At 65.8% G+C, this 9,600-nt stretch overlaps 1 protein-coding gene across 1 annotated transcript in view; it reads right to left on the reverse strand.

Annotated features, from left to right (window-relative positions):
* The window catches only part of MUC5B (mucin 5B, oligomeric mucus/gel-forming), a 31,070-nt gene extending 23,308 nt beyond the window's left edge, over positions 1-7,762 (reverse strand). Inside the window, exons 1-15 of the mRNA XM_026003918.2 lie at positions 7,693-7,762; positions 5,624-5,695; positions 5,121-5,171; positions 4,549-4,810; positions 4,308-4,422; positions 4,108-4,198; positions 3,824-3,930; positions 2,836-3,037; positions 2,304-2,429; positions 2,077-2,194; positions 1,857-1,995; positions 1,426-1,536; positions 1,101-1,170; positions 561-698; positions 98-262 (exon numbers count right to left, since the gene is read on the reverse strand). Of these exons, the coding sequence (XP_025859703.2) occupies positions 98-262; positions 561-698; positions 1,101-1,170; positions 1,426-1,536; positions 1,857-1,995; positions 2,077-2,194; positions 2,304-2,429; positions 2,836-3,037; positions 3,824-3,930; positions 4,108-4,198; positions 4,308-4,422; positions 4,549-4,810; positions 5,121-5,171; positions 5,624-5,695; positions 7,693-7,762 (1,837 nt within the window). The remainder of the gene's footprint in view (positions 1-97; positions 263-560; positions 699-1,100; positions 1,171-1,425; positions 1,537-1,856; positions 1,996-2,076; positions 2,195-2,303; positions 2,430-2,835; positions 3,038-3,823; positions 3,931-4,107; positions 4,199-4,307; positions 4,423-4,548; positions 4,811-5,120; positions 5,172-5,623; positions 5,696-7,692) is intronic.
* Between the last annotated feature and the right edge of the window lie 1,838 nt (positions 7,763-9,600).

A 9,600-nucleotide genomic window follows, 5' to 3' on the forward strand; every position in this document is an offset into this window, starting at 1 on the left:
GGCCCGCGTGCCCCAGGGCCCTGGGAGACGGGAGGCTTGGGCTCCCAGGCCTGGCCCGGTGAAGGGAGGGTCCGGGGGGTCACTGGCACCCACATACCATTCTCCACGCTGAGGGAGCAGGGGTCCTCAAAGCTGTTCTTGACGTTGGGGCAGGCGGCCTGGGTCTTCCAGGTGTTGGCGAAGGCAGCAGCTGTGCCCTCCACCACACCGCTGAGGGCGCGGAAGTCATCGGCCTGGTTCTGGTTGAAGTTCCCACACAGGCCTGGGGGTCACGGCCCAGGGATGAGGCATCAGTGGGGCAACCAACCTGGCCATCCTGCCTGCCTGGTGGTCCCTCTAGAGACCAGCACAAGGTGCACTGGCCAGAGAGCCCCATCCCAGGATCGAGGTGCAGAGCCATCTGCACATAAGCCTGCTGGGGCTCAGGCCCTGTGCAGAGCCTGCCCTTGTAAGGTCAGCTCCCTGGGGCCATAGGTTGGATATGGGGTGCCCTGGGTGGTGCAGGGGTCTCCACCGTGCCCTGGGAGCAGCCCCCTCCCAGCCCATCCTGCCAGCCTCACCGCACATCTGTCCCTGGTAGGAGGGGTCCAGCCTGAGGAACACCTGCATGAGGGGTACCAGCTGTACTTGCAGCTGCAGCCCGAGGCCCGTGTGCACCAGGATGAAGAAGGAGGTGGGCCTGAACACGGTGATGTTGGCTGCAGGGATGGGGCGAAATCAGAGTCTCCACAGAGGCCAGGCCTCGCCAGACAGAGCCTCCTTGTTCCTGGGACAGCCCAGGAGTGGCGGGCAGGCGGGGAGGGTCCTCCAGGGATGGGCTAGAAGGAGACAGGGGTCTGCTGGGCCCTGGGAGTGGGCAGTGCTGGGGGTGACCGCTCCTGGTCCCCAAGAGGCCAGGCACCAAGTGTGCTCCACACCAGGTCCTCATAGTGGCTGCCAGTGGACCACTGACACCCATGTGCAGACAGGAAACCAACCACGGGAGATACCGGAAGTGGCCCAGGCCACAGAGCACTAGCAGGGTACCTGGCTGGCCCTGCGCAGGCGCTGGGGGCAGAGGCCTGGCTGCTGCATGGCCCAGTGGTGCCGAGCCCACGTACCTGCTGACACGGGCAGCTGGGTGTAGATGGAGTTTATGAAGACCCCGCCATTGGCCTGGATCTGGATGATCTAGGGAGAGGAGGACGCCAGGGCCGTAGAGTGAGGAGCCCACCTGCTTGGGGGTCCAGGCAGCACTCCCCAGGGGCCAGCCCAGCAGAGGCAGAGCTAGGAGGGGAGCCCTGACCTCGACCTCTAAGCTCTGGGGGACTCTGAGGCCCAGGGCTGGGGGCCAGGCCTGGGCCCACGGCGTTGAAGGAGGGAGCGAGGGTCTGTACCCTCTGAGCCAGGTTCCTGCTCCACCCCGTTTCCCAGTGGGCCCCTTACCGTGTCCCCACCGTTCATGCTGAGCGCCACCGATTTGAGGCAGTTCTCATTGTCTGTGAGGCCACACGTCCGCAGCTCGGCCAGCACAGTGAAGAGGTCGCCTGTGCATTTCTGTCAGGGTAAAGCCCCCCCACGCGTTGGGGAACAGCCACATGCACACATGTGGGGCCCCTGTTCTCAGGACTGCCCTTGTGGGTAGACACGGATGGTGGCACCTGTGGCCACGTCCTGGCAGCTGGTCTCCAGCCCTGGGAGCCCCTTCTTGTGAGTGTGAGCCCAGGGGCTTCCCTCTGGGGATGAGATCCCAGGAGGAGGTCAAGGGGGGCTTCACCCCTTCTGATGGCCATCACGGAGGGCCCTTCCCAGAGGCACAGGGGCCCTGAGAGTCCCAGGACAGGTGAGGCCTGACATGCTCCCCCTCCCTGACTTACCTTGGACAGGACGTAGCTGCAGTCCCCGTGCACGTCATAGAGCCTCTCGTCATAGGTGGAGATGTGGGACCCGCCCTGGACAGAGCAGGTGCCAGGGCACGGGAGGTCCTGGCACTGCCACAGCCCCCCGGAACAAGTGCTGGGGAGAGAGGCATGATGTGCAAGAGGTGGACCCCACCCCATGCACCCCCGCCAGGGGCAGGGCAGCCAGGATGCCTACCAGGAGCTGCAGCTGGTGGTGAAGGAGGCCCCTGGGGCGTAGGTGTGGCCGCCGTGGGTACAGGGGCACCGCTCCAAGGGCAGGCAGCCCCCGTGGGTGACATCATCCAGCACCGTGCCTGGGGACAGTGGGGGGGTCATGAGTGGGCCGGGTCAGATGTTGGGAATTCAGTGACTACTGGCAGCCAGGGAGGTGGGGGCCAGTCCCCAAGGGCCAGGAGGACCTGCCTGGGGGGCAGAAGCAGCCGTCCACACAGTGGTCCTCGCAGAGCTGGGAGCGCTCGGGGTTGGAGCAGGTGTCGGCGCAGGGCGAGCCGCACTCCTGGTGCTGCATGTTGAGGGGGCAGGTCTGGGCTGCAGGGAGGAGGCAGCACGTGGGCCCCAAGAAGCTGCCCAAGCACGGGGCATACAGGCAGCCCCCCCCCACCCTTGACCTTTCACATGCCATCCAGGATCCCCAAGGGAGCCCCTCATGTTGGGAGGCTTGGCCCCCCGCCGTGCCAGCCCCCAGCTGCCATCTGCAGGAGGCGGCGGGCAAGGAAGCCTGGGGAGCAGCCCTCCTCCCTCTTGGACAGCCCCCTGTGCCCGCCCGGCTGCTGGGGGAGCTCAGCCCACTGCACCCAGGCCAGGTCTTCCTCAGGGCTTCCCAGGTCCCCGAGGTCTTCTCCTGCCCACCCTCTGGAATGACTCTACTTGTCCCTGGTCCCCAGCCAGCTGTCCCCCCCCACCCCAGGAGCCAGTGCTGGCATGGGGCACTCACGGCAGAGGTCGGGGCCCCTCCAGTTCTGGGGCCGTCCCCCCGCGTGGGCGCACTGGCGGGAATACTCCGCGAAGGTGGCACACGGGCAGGTAGGGCAGCGGCAGAGGTCCTGGGTGCAGGCGGCCACGTACTCGGTGGGATCCACCAGCGCGTTGCACTCGGCAAAGGCCCGGCCAAGCAGGGTGCCACGGCAGATGCCCTCCTGGGGAGCACAGGGGCTCGGTGCCTGTGGGGGCGTCTCCAGGCCGGGCCCCTGCCTCCCTGAGAGGTCCTGTTGATCCTTCCATCTGTCCCTCCACTTACATATCCCTCCATCGTCTGTTGTCCATCCACCTGCCCAGCCAGCCGTCCACCCTCCCGTCCTCCCACCACCGTGGACTCACCACCCTTGGGTGCAGAGCTCTGCGGGGCTCTGGGGAGGGAGCCCTGAGTGTGGACACCACCCACCTGCTCCGGGCTCCAGGAGGCACCTGCCCATGGCACCAGCACCCAGGACAGCAGCACCCACCCCTCAGGCAGCCCCAGTAGAGCCAGAGCCGGCCTCCCACACCCTCTTCCCACCCTGGCCCCAGCCAGCTGGGGGTGGGCTGCAGCACCACATCCTCATTTCAGGCTCAGGGTCAGGTTCTGCTGATGCCTCCAGGCCACTTCTCAAAGTGGGGTCCTCCCAGCTCCCCTGTAGGTCCCACCGCAGGCAGAACTGTATGTGTGTGGATGTGAATTTGCACATGCAGAGGGGTGCACGTGCTTATACATGCACTGCCCACATACTTAGGGCACATGTGTCCAGCAGGCGAAAGTGAGTCCGTACAGAGGGTATGTCTCCAGAGCGGAGGCTGTGTCCTTTGCCAGCTGAGGGCAGGGAGCCCCTCTGTCACCTGGACACCCCAGAACCCACCACAGGAAGCCTGAGTCCGCCCTCCTGGCTGTCCCCATGCCCTGGGGGGAGCAGGAACCATGGGCAACCTGGGCCCTGAGAGGCGCTCACCCTATCTGTGCAGTTGTTGGCTGGGGAAGGCAGGGGGTCCTGGCATTGCTCTGTGGGCCCATCCAGCTTCTGCAGATTCCCAAACTGTAGAGGGGTCAGCCTGGCATCTGTGGAGATATGTTTGGTGCGGGGTGTGCTGAGGGCCCCTGGGAGCAGGGCAGGGATGGTTGCCGGGGGACCCCTGCCCATGCCCTGGGGCGTCCCCACCCTGACCTGGGCAAGGCCACCCCCAGCATCCCCTGGGATGGCACCCTGACCCCACCCTGACCCCAAGTGTCACTCACTATGAGAGTAGAACTCGTTGACAGCCGGGAGCCCGTTGAAGTCCCCACACAGTCCACACGTCTGGTTGGCGTACTTGGGGTCCAGCTCCAGCTGGGGGCAGAGAGGGGCAGCTTCAGCCTCTCCCAGCCTGCAGAGCCTGGGCCCCTGCAGACTCTGCCCCCGACCCGGCCAGGGGAGCATGGGGGCAGAGCATCCTCACCAGGGCGCTGTCCTCTCTGTTCCACAGGAAGGTCAGCCCCAGCCGGACAGTGACCTTGAGGTAGATGCTGCTCTGCTCCACCAGGAGGCCAGCACGGCTGTAGGGCAGCTCCTCCCTGGAGTGGAATATTCTGGTTGTCCCATGGCCAAGGTGTCCAGCAGGGCCCAGGGCCCTCCCCACCGGCTCTGAGCCCTGACCCCACCCCAGGGTCCCGGCTCCTCCCAGCCCGGGCCAGGCTCACCTCTGCCCGTTGATGAGGACGGAGCCGTTGGAGGCTTCCAGCACCAGCCCCTGGGTCTTGAGGACGACGTGGGTGATGATGGGCCTGGAGCCGGCCAAGCCGCGGCGGAGCTGGATGTTGAAGTCCTCGTAGGCAGCCCCGCAGTGCGCGGAGAAGACATAATTGCACAGGCCCGGGAAGCGGAAGACGTCCCCGTCGAAGGTCTTGTAGTGGAAGTCGCCCCATGTGCTGCACACCCGCCCGTTGTGCGCAGGGTTCAGGACTGCGGGGAGAGCACGCTGGGGCCTGGGTGCATGCCACCAGCCTCGCCCAGCCACCCATGGGCAGCCGACCTTGGATTTGGGGCGGGGAGCCAGGAGGACAGCCACTCCCTGCCTTGCTGCCCCTAGCCGCCCTGATGCTCCCTGAGAGCCCTGCCCCTGCCCCAGCATCCAGGGCCACCCCCAGGAGACCCGTCCATAGGGAAGACTCCCAGCCATGACCAAGGCCATCCAGCTGCCCACACTATGCCAGCTTCACCCCCTGGGGTCTGCGAGACCCCACCCCATCAGCAGTGGGCAGCGTCCACTCACAGCTCATGGTGGGCAAGATGGTGATGGGTGGGATGACGGTCACACTCCAAGCTGCAGAGTGAGGGTGGGTCACATGAGAAATGCTGCCAGGTTGGGACCCCTGTCCTCCTCACTGGCCGTCCTGACCCAGACCAGGGAGCCCCAGGACCAGGGCTGTCCCCGTCCCCGTCTGCCCAAGACCCTTCTGCCCAGGGCTCCTCTGCCCTAAGTGTGCATGTGCGTGTGTGCACAGGCACTGTGTGTGAGTGAGCTCACGTGTGCATGCCTGTATGAGTGTGTGACCACGTGTGCATGTGCGTGTGAGTGTCTATGAGTGTTTCAGCTTCTCTACTCCGTTCCTTTGCTTTCTTTGGGCCGTGTCCCCCCCCTGCCCCCCCCACCCCGCCATCTCGTCTTGCGGGCAGCTGTGGGATTGGGAAGGATCTCTGTGTGACAGGCAGCTGATGTAGGAAGTGGTCCAGCCCCCGAGGGGTGCCCCACCACCCAGGGCCTGGGCCCCCTACCAGCATCCACCCATGGACTGTTCGCAGCAGCCTCCGTGCTTGCCCAGCTGGGCTGCACACCGCCCTGGGTCTCTGTGGGGAAGGGAGACAGGAGTCAGAAGCTGCACATCCGCCATCCCTTCCTGGCAGGCTTCAGGGTAGCGTCCACACGAGCAGGATCTGGCCTCCCCAGGGCTCCACGGGGTGGGAGGCCTCCACAGGGACCTTGCGCTAACCCCTGTTCTCCCCGTCCACAAGTTCAGCGGAGTGGGGGGTGCCTCGTCTCGCTGGGAGGGGGCAGCTGCTGCTGCTGGCTCGGGCCACAAAAATGGAATCAGGAAAAGGCGTTGGCCCCGTTGACCCTGGCCACCCCCAAAGAGGGATCGGCCCCATCCTGGGCGTCCCTTGGCGAAGGACAAAGACTGGCTTTGTTGGGGACAAGGACATACGCAGTCGGGGAGGCTTCTGGGCATGACTTAGCAGAAACCCAAGACCAGAGCCAGTCGCCTTGGAACTGACAGTCATGGTGGTGGGAGGCATGGGGGCCCCATTGCCCCGAGTCCTGGGGTGGCTGCCCTGTGGCCTGAGTGCCCACCACCTCCAGCCTGACAGGGGCCAAGGCCAGGTGCTTCCCCAATGGCCAGGCCCCCACGACCCCTCGTTGCCGTGGTGGGCGTCAGAGGAAGCCCTCCCAAGGCCCCTCGGCTGAGCTCTCACTGTGACACCCCAGAACCCGTATGCCCGGAGTCTCCAAACTCAGTCCAAGACTGAGCTTCCTGGGGAGTGGGAGGAGGGGCCCCCAGGTCCCTGGTGTGGCCAGCTCGGCGAGGGGCGCAGCAAGGCCACGGCACCAGCCTCTGCTTCCTGCTAGACTTTCCCAGCAGGGACTTCGGACACCTGGAAACCTCAGGGACTGGCGCGGCATTGATCTTTCCTTTCGAGGGCCCTGGATGAATGGGTTTCCCACAGGCACAGCCACTCCCTCTGTGCACCCCTGACCCCAGCCTGGCCGCACCCCACAGGCAGAAACTAGAGGGTGTCACCAGGAGGCGGGCTGCACCGCACACGCACACCCCCGATCTGGGGTTGGTTCCCACAAGGATTGGCTCAACCCGGAGCCCTGTCCCGGCAGGGTCGCTAGGGCAGCGAGGCCTGGTCCGCCAGCACCTGGCCAGAGAAATGCTCGCCACCGACCATCCCATCACACAGTGGTCTGAGGGCAACCCCCCTGATGTAGGACCCATCTCAGACCGCCTTTGCCCACCCCTCAAGGGACTTGCCCCCCAAGGGAAGCAGGTGGAGGATGAGGGCTCGCTGGTGAGACCCATGGCTCAGGCACATGGCCTGAGGCCCGCGCGGCCCAGGAAAGCCTGGGAGAGCCTGGCTGAGTGGGTGGGTGCCCTGCTGTGCCAACCAGCACACAGCCCCCCGACCAGTGCGGCAGGCTGGGGTACTCAGCACCGCTCAGCCCCGGCCAGGGGCTCTGGGAGATGACCGTCCTCACCACCATCACCCCCTCCATGGAGAGAGCTGTGGGCCAGCGACCACCTGCCCGGACCCCTAAGCCCGGACGAGGCACCACAGGGCGGCCTGGTGGAAGCAGAGCTCGGGGCCGGGGCTGGGCGAGGCAGCCTGCAGTGGCCAGGGCTCCAGGCCAGCCCTGCTGGGTGTCACCCAGGCAGCCCCTGAGGCCGTGTCTTTCCTGTTGACAGTACCCATTAGGGCTCCTGGTACTTCCCCTGGACACTAAGTGCCAGAGGCCTGGGACTGACAAGGGGAAGCAGGAGGGCCAGGTCGGGGCTCAGAGGCAGCTCCTCTGCAGCTGCGTGTCACCCGCCAGCTGCTCCAGCCCTGATCTGAGGGGCTCCTTTGGGGGCTGCGCTGAAGCCTGTCACCGTCCCATGGACCAGAGTGGCACCCAGCCCCGGCCTCCCCAAGCCCCCACCCCAAGACCCTGTCAGCAGTTCTCCTGGAGGGACCCAGCTCCTCCTGGGTGCAGGCTGAGAACCGGTGGCCCCACATACGGGGTGAGGGCCTGCCTGCCCCTCCGCAAGGGCCTGCAAGGGAAGCGCCAGGCTCTCCATCCTCACCTGACTTTTGCACCAAGAGCAGGGCAGCAAGGGCCCAGGCCAGCGCCAGGCACCCACTCGGGGCACCCATCCTGGGGGCTGGCAGGGCGGTGGGCTGGTGGCCGGGAAGCAGCGGCCCTGGTGCTCGCTCCCTGGGGGCCTGGGGCTTATATAGTGAGAACCCTTGGCTCTGCGCCCGGCTCCTGGGCCACGCACGGCTCCGTCCTCTCCCCTGAGCAGCCACGTGTGTTTGCTCTTGGGGAGGGGCTGAGGCAGGAAAGTGCCGGACAAGGAAGGATTTGCGGCTGTGGGCCCAGCTTCACGGGACCCCCGCCCCCACCTGCCCGCACCCGCCCCAGTGCAGCTTCTGAGAATCCGAGGGATGCAGCCCTGCTGCCTGGTGCCAGGAAGGTGGTGCCAGTGGCCCAGCCTGGACAGCAAAGCTCCTGGCCGCGGCCGCCTGCTCGTGTCTTGTGCAACCAGTGGGAGGGCGGTCAGCATGAGCCCACGCTCAGTCCTCACCCGCGGTCCCAACCCTCAAACCCCATGGTCGGACCCCATGCTCAGGCCCCCATGCTCAGTCCCCACCCTCGGTCCTTGCACTCCATCCCCCACGTTCAGCCCCCATGCTCGGCCCCCATTCTTAGTCCCCACACTCAGTCCCCCACGCTGGGCCCCCACACTCGGTCCCCGTGCTCTGTCCCCATGCTCAGTCCCCACACTCAGTCCCCCACTCTCCATCCCCATGCACAGTCCCACACTCAGTCACACACTCAGTCCCCCCACCACTCGGCCCCCACGCTCAGTTCCCCATGCTCCGTCCCCACACTCAGTCCCCCATACTCAGTCCCCATGCTCCATCCCCATGCTCAGTCCCCACGCTCAGTCCCCCACTCTCCATCCCCATACACAGTCCCACACTCAGTCCCACACTCAATCCCCCCCACACTCGGCCCCCATGCTCCGTCCCCACACTCAGTCCCCCATACTCGGCCCCCAGGCTCAGTGCCCCACACTGTGTCTCCATGCTCAGTCCCCACGCTCAGTCTCCCACTCTCCATCCCCATGCACAGTCCCACAGTCAGTCTCATGCTCAGTCCTCCCCACACTCGGCCCCCACGCTCAGTCCCCCATGCTCCATCCCTACACTCAGTCCCCCCCATACTCGGCCCCCATGCTCAGTCCCCCATGCTCGGCCCCCATACTCAGTCCCATGCTTAATCCCCCATGCTCGGCTCAATGCTCGGCCCCCATGCCCAGTCCCCACACTCAGTCCCATGCTCAGTCCCCACACTCAGTTCCACACTCAGCCCCCAAGCTTGGTGCCAAAGCTCCCGAGAACCTGGCTGAGGACCCGCCATCGGTCTGTCCCAGGTGCTGGCCAGGGGTGCTCACCCCTGGCCTCTGTAGGGCTGGTCAGCCATGTGTGGATCGCAGGTCCCCTGGACTGCATGGCTTGGGGGTGTCCTGGGAGGAGGCTCTGTGCCCAGAGACCTTAGCTATGCTAAGGTCTTAGCTATGCTGACCAGTGTCCCCACAGCCCTCTGGGCTCCTCTCTGTCACCAAGTTCATTTTAAGGGGACACAGAGGCCCTGAGAGTGGACACCGAGGCTGGCCCTTGTCCGAGGGCTCCCAGCACAGTGGGTTTGACCCTCCCCTCATCCTGGGATGGCTCAGTGACCCCAGGCTGGGTAGCACAAAGGAAGCTGCCGCTCTTCAGGGGCCCCTGATCCTCACCGGGGCTGATAGCCCCTGGCAGGGCTGACGGAGTCACCTCGGGGCTGAGGATCTCTCAACCCCAGTACTGCCCTGAGTGGGAGCCACAGGGGGCCCAGCTGCCTGACTGCTGGCCACAGGGGAACATTTTTCTGTCAGTGAAGCCTCACCTGCCATCCCCTTGTGACTCACACTCCAGGCATCTGTTCTCTG

This window comes from Vulpes vulpes, chromosome 5, assembly GCF_048418805.1.
Source record: "Vulpes vulpes isolate BD-2025 chromosome 5, VulVul3, whole genome shotgun sequence".
Classification (NCBI taxonomy): domain Eukaryota; kingdom Metazoa; phylum Chordata; class Mammalia; order Carnivora; family Canidae; genus Vulpes; species Vulpes vulpes.